The sequence below is a fragment of the Anser brachyrhynchus genome, assembly GCF_964034855.1.
Source record: "Anser brachyrhynchus genome assembly, chromosome: 1".
NCBI classification, from domain to species: domain Eukaryota; kingdom Metazoa; phylum Chordata; class Aves; order Anseriformes; family Anatidae; genus Anser; species Anser brachyrhynchus.
The window spans coordinates 131,257,466-131,275,215 of record NC_137694.1 but is presented as its reverse complement, the minus strand read 5'-3'; the positions used below and the strand labels follow the sequence as shown (position 1 = coordinate 131,275,215).

General features: G+C 38.6%; 1 protein-coding gene across 1 annotated transcript in view; it reads left to right on the top strand.

The window, feature by feature from the left end:
* The window catches only part of BMX (BMX non-receptor tyrosine kinase), a 29,675-nt gene extending 12,012 nt beyond the window's left edge, over positions 1 to 17,663 (top strand). Inside the window, exons 7-19 of the mRNA XM_080571887.1 lie at positions 663 to 841; positions 2,892 to 2,954; positions 4,007 to 4,066; positions 4,608 to 4,662; positions 6,204 to 6,286; positions 6,910 to 7,037; positions 7,448 to 7,522; positions 8,289 to 8,460; positions 9,379 to 9,595; positions 11,191 to 11,255; positions 12,284 to 12,402; positions 14,337 to 14,494; positions 15,530 to 17,663. Coding sequence (XP_080428013.1) covers positions 663 to 841; positions 2,892 to 2,954; positions 4,007 to 4,066; positions 4,608 to 4,662; positions 6,204 to 6,286; positions 6,910 to 7,037; positions 7,448 to 7,522; positions 8,289 to 8,460; positions 9,379 to 9,595; positions 11,191 to 11,255; positions 12,284 to 12,402; positions 14,337 to 14,494; positions 15,530 to 15,604 — 1,449 coding nt within the window. The 3' untranslated portion in view covers positions 15,605 to 17,663. The remainder of the gene's footprint in view (positions 1 to 662; positions 842 to 2,891; positions 2,955 to 4,006; positions 4,067 to 4,607; positions 4,663 to 6,203; positions 6,287 to 6,909; positions 7,038 to 7,447; positions 7,523 to 8,288; positions 8,461 to 9,378; positions 9,596 to 11,190; positions 11,256 to 12,283; positions 12,403 to 14,336; positions 14,495 to 15,529) is intronic.
* Positions 17,664 to 17,750: the final 87 nt, after the last annotated feature.

Genomic DNA, 17,750 nt, shown 5'->3' with positions numbered 1-17,750 from the left:
CCACCAAGAACTGGAGTTCCTTATGTCGAATGTGCTTAGCAGAGAAACATCCAAGCTAGTCAATAACGATGATAAGAAAAGGCAACAATTTATAATTCATATAGCTTTTTGTATTCATTGATTGGTAGTAACAATTGACTAATGTTTGTTGTGCTTCATGCTAAGATTACTATTGATCAACAGACATTTAGAAAAAAAAAAAGTTGTTTTATAATACTGTAATGGGATTTTCTGATTCAACAGGACATCATCTCACCTTGTTATAGGTAAACACAATTTAGTCACATGGTTTCTAGCTCATGAATTGCAGCTGTTCAATAAACATTATCAGCTTCAGATAGGTGGTAAGCTTTTGATATGAGTCCAGTCTATTATGTCATCATGTTAATTAGAGCTTCCTATTACAGACGTGTCAGCCTCCACTCAATGTAATGCTTCTGGTGTCGTGATGGAACTTGGCTCTCTTCTCACCTGTCCCACAAATGTGGACAATTAATGAGGGAAAAGGTGCTTGCCCGTGCCCACATTCTTAGTTTTGATTAATTTGCTTAATATCATTGTACATGTTGAAGATATAAGTGATAGCGTACATGCTGTATGGTATTTCTTACTGTACCCTGTGATGCATCTGTTTGTTTTTTTATTTCCTCTGTCTTCCAAAGTTGAGACGTAGAAGCCTGCCTCAGGTACTATCACCAAGCAAGTCAGTCCTGAATATGGCTGTGGCCCAATGCAACTATGAACCCTCAGGAGATTCAGCTATCCGGCTTGTCAAATGCAATAAATACCATGTATTGCAAGAGGAAGATTTTGCCTGGTGGAAAGTGAGAGATTTGGAAGGGTAAGTATGCACTGCAGAATACTTTTTCTTTGTGATCATGACCTTCCACATACCTTATCCCCATTGGCAACACTTCAGGCAGTCCTGGTACCTTACAGGGTCTTTAAAATTAGCCTTAGGTTGGAACTATGTTAGTAGCTATTACATCTTTTTGGAGAAGCCTCATTTTCTCATGTACAACTCCATTTTCGTTACCATCCTTGGCTACCAGACTGGGTGCAATTCACAATAGTCACTGCCTGTATACCAGCTAAAATAGTATCCTTAGTGGCACTAATTCTGATGTGTGCCTGAAGAAGGGCTTGTGCACTCAGAAGCTGCCCATTTTAGTTTCAGTGAATAAAAGATAAAAACTCTGCTCACAAACTTTGCCTCCTGAGTACGCACAAATAAACCTTAGACCAAGACCATCACTGTTGTAATAGCAGTGAGAACACAGGAGACCAGTGAGAACTGCTGCAGCAGGAATAATTTCTCACTTCAGTCTCTCACCAGCTTTAGCAATACTTTCCCAAAGAGACAGAGCACCCCCATCCTGCACAGGACAGAAGCATTAAATTATTCCCTTTGAGGTTCACAAGTGGAGGAATCCCCTTCAACTACTTAAAATAAGACATTTTTCATTAATATCCAGCTGGTGTAGAAAAGAGAGTCTCTTCCCAAGTCATTAAATAAGAAACAGCTTTCAGAGTACACTGGAGACAAAGGCAGTACAGCAAACAGGAGCTGCCTGGAAGAGATACGATTCCTTGTCTGTCTCATGATGGATACTAGCTGAGTTTGACTTTATGTACATGATAGAAATGTGGAAGAGAAGAATTTTTGAGCTAGGGGATTTCCAAACTGGTTTGGAAGAAAATGAAATGACTTGATCCACTCATAATTCATTGATTAAGTTTACATCTGCAAGTAAGCAAACAAATAAATCAACATTAAGTAAAACTCACAGGATTGGCATACTGCTCTGGATGAAGAAAGCAGCACACAACTCTGGCAACTGTAAGACAATAATAACTGAGTAATCTGAGACATGCTTTTAAAGGCCATCACTGGAATGATGATGATGATGGCTATGTAAAAGCATATGATACAGGCAGCTTTGCATATGGAGGTTGAACGAAGTGTTCTGAGATGAATGAAGGAGCAGAAAGAAATCAAGAGAAAGGAGGACATTTAAAGTTATAGATATATAGATTTATAGACATACACGTTTTTCTCTTTGGCTTGAGAAACTGAGACTTGCAGTATTGATTCTGCAAGGACAAACCCCATCCATATATATCATAACAAAACCTTAAAGTTCTGCTTGGAAATACTGAAGATCTTGGTGTTTCAAATGTAGTATAAAAAAACAGAAGTTACCTGTTTCAGATTTCACACCCTCTCAGATTTCTTCTTGTTCTGTTGAGATCTGTGGTGGAGAAACCCTTCTCTTCTGTGTTCACCCATGTTCAAATGTATATTAATTCCCCCTATTTATTTTTCTGATGAGCGCAGCATACAGTCCACCCTCTTACCACTCTGTGGATGACTACAGGTCCCCATAACTTAGTTCAACATGTCATGCCACCTGCTGCTTTAAGTGGTAGCTCAGCTGTCCACCTTCCCTTAGATTAGCTTCTCAATTGAGTCTGGCATTGTGTGGGGAAGAGTGCTGAGCCTACCTATTGACTTTCTGTGTTTGACCTTGGATACTCTGATGGCACCCATTAGTCACTGGCATCTTTCATCACAGCAACTGAAATGGCATGTAATGATATTGTTGAACAGCTGGTCCAATCTTCCATATGATGAAGCCAATCACTGAAGAAGAAGCCTTTTCAGTGACTAGCAAAAAGGATAATTCATTGAAATGTAGCCTTCTAAAGTAAAATTACCTCTGCATTTTCCTCCATATCATATAAAAAGCATAAATGTTTTAACCATGAGCATTTCTATTAGTGGCATTCTAGAGAGCAACTGTCTGATTAATCCCTTTTCCTATTTTAAGTGACCAATTTTAAGAAGCAATCATGTATGATAGCTGAACTGTGAACTGTTTATTTTGCAGGAATGAAGGTTTTGTACCGAGCACTTGCTTGAGAAAGTTATCCCTGAATGATGATGAGCCAAGGTGAATCAATATGCAGCCATCCACTGCTTAAATGTTCTCCTCACTACTCTAGAAAAGATCAGGCAACATTTTTGGAATATTTTTCTTCTTAAGTAACTTTCTGAGTACTAAGCATAACATTTACTGCATGGTGTAGAATCAAGTACAATTTGTCTTCTTGACTCATACATTAATGCAAAAAACATCAGTTGAAAATCTTGGTTTCATTTAAATCAGGAGGATTTTGCCACTGTCTTCAATATGCTGGGATTTCAGTCTTTGTAGTCTTATTTCAGCATTAAAATGTCAGCTTTGCTAGCACTCTCATGCATCTATATATACGGGAGCATTCCGGTACAGGGTAAAATGACTCCAGGTCTGTCAAAGTGATATATCAGATCTGACTTTTTAGTAAGATGATATGACATTGTAAGTACTAAGTGTATGCCAAAATATTTGAACGAAAATCTTACAGTAGCTTAGCAGATTTTCTCATAGTAAACCATACTGGATAAGATTCAAAGGTTTCCTTTTTTTAAAAAAAAAAAACAAAAAACAATAACAACAACAAAATGCAACCACTGTAATAGTAACCTGTAAAAATCCAGAGTTAATTAGAATCACTATTGTTTTTGCACAAAAGATTATTTTAGAGGCCTCTTTTTCTGTCACATTAACTCTATCTATTGTCTGTCATGCTAAGAATATTTATTTGGGAAGTATATGGTTGTATGGGTTTGGAAATCTTCCATGTAAATTTTGAAAAGGTAGATGCAATCTCTCCATGAGGTCAGTGAAGGCATATGTAGTCTCATTGCCTGCTACAACATGCACAGAGCATATTTGTCTTTCCAACATATTGCATAGTGGAGAGGAAAGGCCATGTAAGTGTTTACCAAGTTGGGAAAAAAAAAATGGAGGAAAATTAAATATGTCTCAACATTTTAAATGTTCACTGTAGACCGTGGCATAACAGCAGCAATTGCTCAAAAAACTATATACAGTATGACCTGAGGAAAGCAATTTCCATAACTAGTTTTTCACAATTTCAGTATATTGTTGTGTCTTTGCAGGGAAAACTCAAGTGTCAATGAACACACATCATCAGAAGAGCAGAGTATTGCACAGCACGAGTGAGTATGTAGGATATGTCTTTGTGAGAACTGAAAGATTCTTTGGGCAGAGACTCCACTTTACACAACTTCCTAGAACAATGGAATTCTATACATTGATGTCATATTAATGGTAATAACTATATATATAGTCATCAGCTTTGAGGTCAGCAGCAGCATCACTGCCCACAGGCTTCCAAAAGCAGGAATGTATTTGGTTTTGGAAAAAAAAAAAAAAAGGCATTTGACGTTTAAACAAATCAGTCTCCTACACTAGTAAGGAGTAAGGAGTTACTCTCCTACGCTGTAACAAGTTACTGTAAAAAGTTGGAGTCACAGAGTAGGCCCAGATATTTCAGGATGAAGAGGCACATCAGAAGCACATGGGAACTTGCGGTTTCCTTCTTATAATGGCCCAAAATCACAAATGCGGGACAAGTCCCGACTCTAATCTCTGGCTTTTCAAAGCAGTTTTGAAAATGTTTACATTGTATGGCATTTTTCATGAATCCTTATCCAGAAATCAGCCTAACAATAACAAGCCCCATATTTCTCCTTGCAGTTGGTATGCTGGTGGTATCTCCCGTGCCCAGTCTGAGCAGCTGCTCCGTCAGAAGGTCCTGCACATCTTTTATTGCTTGTATATGAACAACCGTGTAAATGTTTCTGTGCCAGTTGTCTTTGCTATACTGTGTAGCTAGAGGATGCTGATGCTCTTCAAATAGCTGTTGTATTACACAGTGCTGGAAACTCTTGTGCTAATTTGGTACCAACAAACAGATCTCTAAAAATGTCCAGATGTGTTGATGGCTCTTACACAGACAAACAAATGATACACTTCAAAAACAGGCCTGGAGCAAAGCCATAATGTGTGCATTTCCCCCCAGGGCTCTGCGTATTGGTTTTAGCTCTAAGCCTGTGTTGTTTGCTCCAGTGTGGCTCTTCCTGCAGGTCAGTCTAGAGGAGTTCTTTGCACTGGTTTTATAATACATGGATGTGAAGTAAAACTTTACCCAGACAAGCAGGGAACCTGGAGCAAACCAGTGCTATGCCTGCTGATTGAGAGCAAAGACTAGAAGTAGGGGCGACTCAGGTGTACCAGCCATCACAAAAGACAACTGCAGAAGGACTTGTCCATGCACCTTTCTGCAGGAGATCTAGCCTCAGCCATGCTTTCGGCTTAGGTGTCCAGTGTAGACAAGTTATTGTCTTTTCCTGTGGCAGCTGGCTGCTTTCTCACAGCCTCACTAATTGGCACTCAACCACTAACCACTTTGAGAAAACCCAACTCCTTGTGAGCCTTGTCTCAATGTCCTTTCCCTTAGGCCTGTGCCATTGGTTCAGGAATGAAATGCAAGAGTGGCAAATCAATGGGGAAAAGGGGCTATGTCTCAGTCCCAAGAGGTGCTGGTACTCCTGAATCCAGTTAACTTAAAGAAGTTTCCTTTAACATGAAGTTTCCTCTGAATTTCACAACAATGAAGCTTGGCCTCTATGTGAAGTTCTGGATGTCTTCTTTCCTCACTGCACTAGCCATTTCTAGCACATCAGAGGTGTAGCTGTAAAATGAACTCTGAAAACCAGAATATCCAGCCCAGTATGGTAAACTGTTAATATATTAAAAAAAAAAAAAACACTTTGGCAATAGAAAATGACAACAGTTTAATTAATTTAGTTTAATGTAAAGTTTACAGTTTAATGTGAAGGAACTGAGTATAATAGTGAGAGTTCTTACTCAGATAGGATGTACGTGGCTTTGTTTGGGTCACACAACACTCACTGCCTCTGCCGGTAACAGGAGGATTGAGAAGGCGTTAGAAATTTTCCATCTCCCCTGCAATAAATCTGTATTTATACGCCACACAAAAATGGCACACTACTTGCTTCATGTCTGAACTGAGACACAACTCACCTAGTTTTAAACATTTACAGTGAGATACCACAGCCAGTTACCTAGATACCCTTTTTAGTGGATAGAAATACGTATTTCTAAGGCATAATTTATCTTGTCCTAATGTAGTACTTAAAGGATGTCATATGAGTTATGTCTCCTTCTCTTGTTTGTGGACATTACAGTATAGAAATCTAAAGTTCACTGGGATGAATCCCAACTTCAATGTTTCTTGTATTTTTCTTTTTTTTTTTTTTTAATAATTAGGGAAAAGAAGGTGCTTTTATGGTGCGGAAGTCTTCTAGCCAGGCAGGAACATTTACTGTGTCTGTATTCAGCAAGTTTCAAGAGTAAGTATCCAAAGAATGTATATCATTTCTGTGAGCATGCTATGGGCATATTACTTGGTATGACTGGTTATGAACAAAATCTCTGCAGCATTGTGTTAAAGGGGAAGGGAAGGGAAGGGAAGGGAAGGGAAGGGAAGGGAAGGGAAGGGAAGGGAAGGGAAGGGAAGGGAAGGGAAGGGAAGGGAAGGGAAGGGAAGGGAAGGGAAGGGAAGGGAAGGGAAGGGAAGGGAAGGGAAGGGAAGGGAAGGGAAGGGAAGGGAAGGGAAGGGAAGGGAAGGGAAGGGAAGGGAAGGGAAGGGAAGGGAAGGGAAGGGAAGGGAAGGGAAGGGAAGGGAAGGGAAGGGAAGGGAAGGGAAGGGAAGGGAAGGGAAGGGAAGGGAAGGGAAGGGAAGGGAAGGGAAGGGAAGGGAAGGGAAGGGAAGGGAAGGGAAGGGAAGGGAAGGGAAGGGAAGGGAAGGGAAGGGAAGGGAAGGGAAGGGAAGGGAAGGGAAGGGAAGGGAAGGGAAGGGAAGGGAAGGGAAGGGTGTTGCAGTTCATTCAGCAGCTAACTAATCTATTCATCCATGGTCTGGAAGGCACTTTGTAACACTCGAACATACACAGCACTTTGTTTTGTTTTTCAGAAGTAAAAAAGGAACAGTCAAACATTACCATGTGCACAAAACCCCTCAGAACAAGTATTACCTTGCTGAAAATTACTGTTTTGAATCAATTCCCACACTTATACACTATCACCAGCACAACTCAGCAGGTAATCCTGTGTGCTCTTTCTACTTGAATGGATTTGGCTTAGGCTTCTGGGCTTCTCAGAGGTATCATGAATCACTTCCAATACTGAATCTTCTAAATATCAAAACATCTTTTGGGAGAATTTAGGTGTAACTTGATCTACCATGTTCACAATCAAAATAGTTGCTTTGCTTTTCTGTACAGTGCTTTTGGGTATTGTACTACCTCTTCTTGCAATACCTCTGCTGGAATAGCTCTTAAGCACAGAAAATACTCAGTCTTGTGAAGTGATGCATCTGCTAAACATTGTCCTCTGTCATTACCTGGATGGTTGTAATAAGGTGTGTGTGAGTTTGTGTTAATTCCCCTGTATTTTCTTTGATTCAGAGAAGTCATTTATGTATTGTCAACTTTAAGAGGTTTTCTTTGTAGGTATGGTGACAAGGCTCCGGCATGCAGTATCTATGCAAGTAAATAAAGTCCCAGACACAGCTTCACTGGGAAATGGTAGGAAGATAACTTTCCTTTTTGAATCTGGTGTCAGTCTTGGCCACCAAGAAATGAATAACCAGAAAACTGTGACTTTTACTGTGTTCAGGCTTGTAAGAGGTTGCAGAATCCTTGAGCTCACTGTTTGGTGGCCCTTTCAGTTTGTCCATGCAGACAATGCAGAGCCTCCTACCCTGTGAGAATTTGGGAACGATGGTCTCTCAGTCATCCAGCCCCTTCCATAGCTTCCTCTTGTCCAGAATAGCATTGAGACTCTATGGTTCTATGAAATAGGGTATCCCTTCCTTCATGTGTATCTTGTCTACGTCCAGGGCAAGGTGAATGCAAAGGTGTTTTATGTCAACTTTTATGTTGTGCCTTTTTAAGGGCCCCTAAGTCAAATTTTGTATCAACTGTGAAAGGCTTTGTGTGCTTTCTTCCCCAGCACATCTGAGTCAAGGCCATTTCTTCCCTCTGCCACATTACCTGGCACAGTAATACTTGTTTTCCAGTCCCCTACATAAATATATACCATCATTTGATACTTAAAATTGTCTCAAATCTGTTTATAAGGCAAAAATCCAGGTAGTAGCAAACAACACTTTTAGGAATTGTAATGTCCTTCTATAACTCAAACACAAAGCTGAGATGAGAAACAGGTATGTTGCCTCAGCGCAGTGTAGCTCTGCAACCCTTCGGAGAAAACAAAACCATTGCATGTGGTAGATGCCATGCCTGCACTTGCCCATTTTTTTATTAAAGGGAATTTCTTTTGTCCCACTAGGAATATGGGAGCTGAAGCGAGAAGAAATTGTCCTGTTGAGAGAGCTAGGAAGTGGTCAGTTTGGAGAGGTGCATCTGGGAAAGTGGAAGGGACGATATGATGTGGCTGTAAAGATGGTTAAAGAGGGAGCAATGTCAGAAGATGAATTCACAGAAGAAGCTCAGACCATGATGTAAGCTGTGCCATTGCTTAATTATTTGGAAGCAATGATCTCTCCATTCATTAATCAGTGATACATAGCAGACACAGGAAAAAATAATTTCCTCTTAAAAATATCATTAAATAGTGTTGGGTACATTAGGCACAGGCTAAATATGTAGCCATGTAATATTACCAGAAGAACAACACAGAGATTGATGGGGTCATCTACAAAAAAGTTTTCAATTAACATCTCTTCTACAAGTTAAGAGGTTCCACATACATCACTTAAAACTATGCTTCATTAGCATTTATACTGAAATGATTAGAAGGATATTCCTGCCGTCCTGCAGGTAGGAATGAGATGAATAACAGGAAAATGCCATCAATATGAACATGTGACTTGCAGCTTTAGTCTGTGACTCCAAAGAGGCAATAATGTTAGAATGTCCAATGAAATTCCATGAAATGATAACCGAAGCACATGAATTCAAGAATATTTCTGTTATCTCATATTTTAAATGTATGCACTACATTTCAGGCAGTCAACTAGCTGACACAATCAGAATTCTAAGTCTTTAAATTTTGCAGCATGATTTTAGTAGAAATTTTTAAGGTAAAAGACCCACCTTACCTGCTCATTTCTATTTTCTCCCACCAATAAGGCTGCACATTTGCACTGCTTAATCTTATTTCAGATTTGGACTATGAAGTTGTCATTTTATCAATACTGAATCTTTTTTTGGTTACCATCAATACTGAGTCTCCCAGTAATAAGCAGAAGGTGTCTCAGTTCTTCTTGAAAAGGAATAATTTACAGCCTGTGATAGGACTGTATCCAGTCTCACAAATGTCTCAGAGTATGCTACATTAATATTTGAAGGACAAAACTTACAGAAATGCACAATCATAACTATTTATTCTTTGACTATTTTATTTTTATTTGTTTCAGGAAACTTAATCATCCCAAACTTGTTAGACTGTACGGTGTATGCTCAAAACTGTATCCCATCTATATAGTGATGGAATATATGTCAAACGGCAGTTTGCTTAGCTACTTACAGAGTCATGGGAAGGAGCTGCAACCCCTTCAGCTTCTGGAAATATGTTATGACGTTTGTGATGCTATGGCGTTTCTGGAGAGCTGTCAGTTCATACACAGAGACTTGGTAAGCTATCCCACAGGAGAATTCGAACAGGATAGGCAGAGGCAGTTCTGCCTTTAGGTTCAGCCACAGCTGCTCTGGCTCTGTAGGCATTCACCCCGAAAAACATCATAGTCTGCAGATCAGAGACACACAGTTGGCTCAGTACAAAGCAGCTCTGGCCTAGGGGCACTAAAGCCCCATGTAAACAGCACCGCCCACAAGCTGACCTGCTCTGTTTCAGAGCTGAGCTGAGCTGGCAAGTCTACAGCACCGCATACTGTGCTGCCCACATTTATGGGTGCTAGCCTCAAGGGTTTATGCACCACTTGGCAGCAGAGATATCCAATTATAACATTAATAAAGCAAAGAGGTCTGTCCAGTGATAATTTAGTCCTCCAGGAGAAAGAGGTGCAGCATTAAAGACATGGGTCATGTTTTAATGAGTTAAGGATTTGTTTAATTGGAAACTTTTTCTCTGATAAAACAAGTGTGACCGCTATTAGGATAAATGGGAATTTACTCTGGTGCATTGCAAGCAGGAACAGAAGTTGAAAGTCTGCAGTTGCCCTCTCCCTTAAATACATTTATCTGCCACTGCCTTCAAGCAATTTTTTCAAGTTGCTGCAAAACTTAGCTACCAAGAATAGTAGTATAAGTCTTTGGTGAAATAAGTGGTTATTTTATAGGCCTGTTAAAAGTGAACCTACCCAAATTTCTGGTATATTGTGCTTCAGAGTCAATAGCAGCGTTTTACATTCTAATCCAGACAAAAATATGTTGGAATATTTGTGACAATATTTGTTATAGTCTTGCTTAACTTTCCAATAGGGATGCCATCTCCTCAGGTAGCATTTTAAATGCTGTCTTGTTGGTGTTTTCAAAGATTTGTTTCTATTTGTAAACAAAGTTGTTAAATCCATAGCTCACTAATTTTCACACCTGATTCAGAAATCAGGAATGTCAGACAGTTTAGGTAGCAGAACTCAAGTTATAAATACAAAGTCAGATTCTGAAAACTGGCTTTACACCATGGGAAAACAGAAATAAATTTTGAGCTTGATTTCAGGTTGAGGACTGCAGATTCAAACTACATCACAAAAATTAATGAGCAAGCAGGCAGAGAATATAGCCTTAGATAAGTGTTCTCTAGTGATCATTTGTAGAACTAGGTTCATGCTGAACTTTTCATAAAACAGACTGTTTATATCATCTTTTATTGTTCCACTATGCTTATAATGCAATGTGAATAATCAAATCAATGTTTTCCTTCCTGCTTTTGATGCCTTGGTACATTCTGAGACTACACAAAAAGACCCTGGAGGATGGTGCAATTCTAAAGACAGGATTTAGTTTCTAGCTCTGTCGCTGTCTTTCCAAGTGAATGTGGGTTTCTCACCTCTGTTTACTCATCCCCCAATGTCATTATTACAGCCGAGGTAATGATAAGAGCTACTTACCACTATCTTACAGTTCCCAACTTAATTGCTTCGATCAAAAAATGTCATTATTTCTTGAAATGCTAGTGGACAGAAATGATGATTAGCAAACTACCAAGACAGTATTTGCTCCTCTTTGGTCTTCTTCTACTCATCTATTTTCTCACTTTTCTACTAAAGGCTGCTAGAAACTGTTTGGTTGACAGCAATCTTACTGTGAAAGTATCTGACTTTGGAATGACAAGGTAAGTAAAAGAAATGGGAGCCTTGTGAAGCTATCATGTTAGTGTAGCTATAATTTACTGGCATTGTTCAGCTAGCAACTGGCTATTGGTAAATTTAAGCCACAACGGCTCTTTGTGTCTCCTATCCATTAATGACCTTAAACCATCAGGAAGTTAGAAGAAAGATAGTTTGTTGTCTCAAAAAGTTATTGCTTAAAGCCCAGATGCAGCTGAGTGATTTCACATCTAATGCTTGTTAAGGAAATCTCATAGTTTGCTTTGTGTAGAGGATATGCAACTAATTTGGGGGCTAAACATCTCCATCAGCGGCCTCAGTGGAGAGAAGTGGGAGAGGATGAGCATCCTAGAGTACACGTCCTCTGAGGAGAGCTGGGGGAGCATGGGCTGCTTAGTCTGGTGAAGAGGGGGAGGCTAAGAGGAAACCTGAAAGCTGCTTATGGCTACTTACAGTTATAAAGCTGATGGTGCCAAATTTCTCTCAGCAGTGCCAGGTGATATAACCACGAGCACTGGTCACATAGTGCAGCTCAGGAAGTTCAGGTTTGGACAACAAGAAGCTTTTCACAAGGAGGTAGTGCAACAGACAACACGTTAGTTGGGGACACTGTGGAATTGCCATTTCTGGAGGCTTTTAAGACTTGGCTACATAGAGCCATAGCTGACCTGATTTGGTGTAGGGAATAATCACATTTGAGCAGGGGACTGGACAAGATGGCCTGACCACATTCATCTTTCACTCTGCGTTATTTATCTAATAAGTTGATAACAAGGACCTGGTCTATCAATTATAGATACCAGGTATCCTTTGGAAATTTGGAATTCTGTCCAGGCTGTTCCTAGGAACCCTCTGATGTGCAAGGAAGAAACAGTAAGCAGTATTTTACTGCAACTGAGAAACCTGGTCTCGTGGAAGGTGTCTCTGCCTATGGTAGGGGGTTGGAATTAGATGGTCTTTTCCAACCCAAACCATTCTGTGACTCTATGATTCCATAACTCAGTCACAACCAAGTCTGTTTCTTGCATTGTAGGTATGTTCTGGATGATCTGTATGTAAGCTCACTAGGAACCAAGTTTCCAGTGAAGTGGTCAGCACCAGAAGTTTTTCATTACACCAAATTTAGCAGCAAGTCGGATGTATGGGCCTTCGGTAAGTATGGAATTTGACATATAAATATGTATGCATATATGCAATCATATTTGGCTTTCCTTAGCATACCACATGGAAATACTAGACATTTGCACACAAAAAGAATGTAAAAAGCAGTTACAGCTTATGATCTTGTTTATTAATTTTATGCATCAAAGCCTGTGCTTTTTAGCTCGATTGTTTTTCTTATAGCCACATAGAAACCTTGGCCACTCCTCAGTTGCTTCATATGTGTTTAATAGGATGCACCAAACGGAACTGTTGGCAGTGGAGATCAAACAGTATCTTTGGCTGTAGACCATAAATCTGTGCTGCCCAACTCAAAAGAGTTTTTCTATTAGTCACAGAGGTCAGAACAGATTCTTTGCATGAGCCAGCTGTGGCAGAGAAACTGTGCTAATGGAGACTCTGCATCTTGGCAAAGAACAAGATGCATTTGCAGACCACCTTCTACCCATGAATTTCAAACATTTGAACTTCTACTTCAGTGGTTTTCAAGCTATTATTTTAAAATCCCTGGAGTCTGTTCAGTGTTTCTGAAAGTCTGCAAAAGGTAGCAAAGAAAGGGCAGCCTCTTGTGAATAGACTTAAATTCCACTTACATGGGTTTGCTCCTGCAGTAAGAAAATTTTAGCAGCTGTCAAATTGGTGAAAGATTGGCAACCTAATGTTCTTGACTTTGAACAATGGTGAATAAAGCAGATGAAAGTGTTTCCAAATGCAGTGTTTCTTCTTATCTTTAACTTCAGCTAGTCTCCCAATATTGTTAATGACCTTTACAAGCTTTTTATAACATACACAATTCAATCAGAAGTTGGATTTTCTGGTGATAAATTTTCTTTTTGTTCTGATGGATGAAATCCTGACTCCAGGCATTATTGTCATTATAATGTCATTATAATCGGCATTAACTTCAATGGGAAACACTATTTTCCTTAGAAGGTCTTTTCTCATTTTACCACTATCCATTGATGCAGTGGAAGCAAAGGATGAGCTGAATCCATCAGTTCTTGTTTAGTTGTTTTAAACTCATGTGTCTTTGAAGGGCTAAAGAACTGAACTGATGCATTCATATCCCAAAAGTAGATGTCTGAGAACAAATGATCTTGGCTACTTAATGCTCTCATCCGGGAAAGCTTGAATTCAATTTTATTCTGATCTCACTGTGACACTACAATGCTCAAGTCTTCAAGCTGGAGGGAAGTTGAAAATCCAATAAATTTCTCAGTGGAAAAAAAGAATCTTTACTGTCAGTCTTAATAATAAATATTGTGAATAAAATAAATATCTTTTTTTTTTTTTTTACTTTACTGTTTGCATGATTATCAATCACACGTTTAGTTACAACAAAATAGTTCTAACAAAGCTGGCTGTTTTTATGAATTATTATATATGATTATTCTATTATCCAGTGTTTATATTGCTTCAGTAAAATCCAGTTTTTATAGGTATGTGGAGCAGAGACCTTAAAGCATTAAGAAATCTTTGTTACCAAACAAATATATGTCCCAATCACTTCAAATGTATTTTTTTTATGATTTATTCTATAAAATATGGATAACTATAGCTGTCATTTTCTTTCTCCATCCTTCTCCCTCTCTCTGTGTACACACATACATATGAAAGGGGATGTTTTTATATATTTTGTAAAAAATAGACTCTGTGGATATACGTTTTGAGTTTTGTCCATTATTGTTCACATTAAATACATTTTATAGCTAACTTTGTCATCCAACTTCACCTTCTACTACAGTAGAAATTATTTTACATTTGAGTACAGAACCACAATTGTAAGTTATCTCTATACTTTTTTTTGGACAATATTCTCTGTGGAGTCGGTTACATGTTGCATGTGCATCTTGTTCTGGGAAAGGATTCCCTTGCCTTTCTTGACTTTCATTTCTTGTCTTCAATTGTTGTGAATATTTCGGCAGGTATCTTAATGTGGGAGGTGTTCACTTTGGGAAAGCAGCCCTACGAGCTGTATGATAACATGCAAGTGATTGAGAAAGTTTCTCAGGGATACAGACTTTATAGACCACAACTGGTTTCAGACATCATCTACCAGATAATGTACAACTGCTGGCATGAGGTATGTATAACTGCATGTATGAACTGCAGAAAAAAAGATTAGTAGGAGTTACTGGGATTCATAGTTGACAGGTGAACTAATGTTCTAAATGGTAAATCTCTCTTATAAAAGCCTTGCTTTGTATGTAGTACATTGCATATAACAGTCTAGTTCAGGACTTTGTTAGCAATAAGAGGAGAAAGCACAGGAAATAGGACATAAAGGAAGATTCCTTCCCTTCTCCTCAGAACCACAAATTTAAGTAAATAACATTAAAATATGCTTGAATGTCAACATAATATGCAGGGCGAGATTATTCTCACTTAATTTTACTGTTTTAAAAATTGAGTCCTGAGCCAAGGTAATTGTCTAAATTCTTTCCATGATTACAGGACCATTACTGCTATACCTCCCTATGGTCATTTGTCCTTTCTGTCTTAGCCATTACAGAGTTAAATTATCTCTATTCATATACATGTGTCTTAAATAATTTAGATAGATCTCTACATTTTTAGATCACTAAAGCTGTGCAACCCCACTGGGGTTATTTTTTATGGGAAGGTTGTGTTATCCCATCTGTGATTCTTCTATGAGTTGTAAGTGCTGAACACGCTCATATTATTTTTAAAGATTTGTGTCTGCTGTGCCAAGAATTAATCCTGATTTATTTTTCCTCCTCAACTAAATTTTAGTCTGTTCTCTATGAACCATGACTTGTTTATCACCAGCAACAAAGCACCATTTGGCATATTGTTGGTGATACCATGAAATTACAGTGATAATAGTTTTTTAAATATAACTGACAGAGAGAAAAGAAAAAAGAAAAAAGAAAAAAAAAAGACAACTTATTTTGAGGACATGTTAATGCAAAGGAAGAATATTAACTATCACGACATAAGGAAAATATACAAAGTAACTTTAATTTTCTTTACCCTTTAAACATCATTGTCTTTCTGTTTTCTTCATGCTAAAGTCAAGGAAAAAAAAAAAGCAGAGCGCAGTTTCTGAATGATTTCAAAAGTAAATAACTGTATCTATCATCTTTGCTTCATTCAGCTACCAGAAAAGCGTCCTGCCTTTTTTCAGCTTCTATCATTTTTCGAGGCACTGAGAGAAGACAGCAGGGCTTGAAAAAGAAGATTCATAGACTGATGACTGTGCATACTGGTTCCGTATCACCTGTCTTCTGTGAGAGAATTAAATATGAACTCTTCCTGACATTAACCACCTCTATTATTCTGTATATTAGTCTTTTTCTGACTTAATCAGGGAGATGACCAAGAAGTGTATGGAGAAAGCTTTTATGATATGCTGCAGGTGATAGAATCTGGAAGGATGCTGTGGAAGAATATAATTCATTCTCTTAGCATTGTCTCAAAGGACTTCACAGACACTGAGGCATACAGCAACTGTGTATACACCTTCCTTGCTTCCAAGCTGTCACTGTTTGGCCTTAACTGGCAATGTAAATAGGGAAATTCATGCTTGTTAGGTTTTCTGATTATCATAACTCATCTGAATGTATTTTTTTCTTTGTAATCCCTTGAAGCTGATGCCTGAGGTCAAATTTAGAACTGCTGCAAGTAACAGTAACATAAGAAGTTATAGCCTCACTTTCAATTACTTAGAAATTTCTATTGGTAAAATATTATATCAGTTTGTTTACTAGTAGTATTGATTTTAATTTTGGCCCTCAGGGTATGTGTTTGATTTGGAATTTATTCTAAACTATGTATCTAAGATATTTGCAGCTTAGCTACATACGAGGAGTTGTTTGGAGTGTTATTGCTTCCTGCTGCACTTAGAAAATGGAAAAAATATATATTTTTTTGCAGAATTTTGTAGTCATTACAATAGTAGGTGGTAAATTACGCTGATCTCTATAAAACCTGAAGAGCCAAAATTTTAGAACTGGAAATGTTATTAATATAATTGCTTAGCCAGATATTTTACTAGTGATGAGATGAAATTTGGTTCCTAATGTTAGCACTGAGTTCTTAAATAAGAACACCCAACTTTCAAATGCTCATAGCACTATGCTAATTAACACTAACTTCATTCTGTCTAGAGATACCAAATACATCTGAAGTTACTTAACCGTAACAGAGTAGTCTAAACTTAGACACTGACATTTGTAAAATGCTGATCTAATGTATATAAAAAGAAGGGGTTATAAAATAAAGCAATTTCTGAAAAAAAAAATAAAAAATAAAAAATCATCTCCTCTCTCCTTAGAGTCGAGCTAAGTCTTTGTGAGACCCCTCTAGGAGTCAGAGTGATTGCTGCCGACCAGGTGCCCTGGTGGAGCTGTCCCAGCCTTAATGGGGACACCTCTGCAGCTCAGGTCTGAGCTGGGGCCAGCACCTGTCCAGCTGTAAACCGAGCCTAAGGAGTAAGAAATGCACGGTGCAGACATGTGGGGAGAGGGGAGAAAGAAATGAAGACCCAGGGCCTGTCTGGGTCTCTGGTGCCTGTGCTTCTTGTTGTTGCCTAGTCCCTCTGTTGGAAGCTCCCTTGCAGAGCACATGCCTGTCTACAACGGGAGCAGTGTGTCTTTCTGGGGAAATAGCATCTGGGACCATGAAAATGATGTGTGTGACTACACACAGCTGGGGGGGGGGCATGGGAGGTTTGTATGGTCTGAGGGAGAGGTTGGGCATGGGATGATGTTGCCTGTGCCTCAAGTAAGAGGTGCAGACCCATTTAAAGGGCAGCATATGAGTGAAGGGTGGGCCCCAAGGACAGACAGGGTGAGGGACGGACATTGGGGCTGATGTATGGGGATGGTTTTTTCATATAAATGTCGTCTTTTTATTTCTGTGCTTCCAACATCCTGTTATATTTTTTAGTGGTTTTATATATTAACAATTCTGAATTGTGGTCTTTTGATTCATAGCACAGCTTTTAAAATTAATTGCTTTGAAATGAAAGCTTTGTCTTAATGGAAAGGTTAATCTTAACAAGAGATCTGAAGATGGCTGGCATGTCTAATTACATTATTTAATTTTTTTTTCAGATTTGTCATTCCCCATTTCTGTTGCTGCAGTGAAAGTGAAAAAACCACATACAGTTGAATTATTTATCTTAAAGTTTAGATAAAGTACTAAGGTTTAGGGATATTATGGCAATGAGATATGTAGTATAGACAACTCAAAGAAAAAAAATGTTTCCATTCTTTTAGATTCCTGTGTAATTTGCAGCTAACCAGTACCATCTGTCTACCATTTTGAATTGTCTTTAGTTGGTTCCTGTCTCTTAAATCAGTAGAGACCTACAA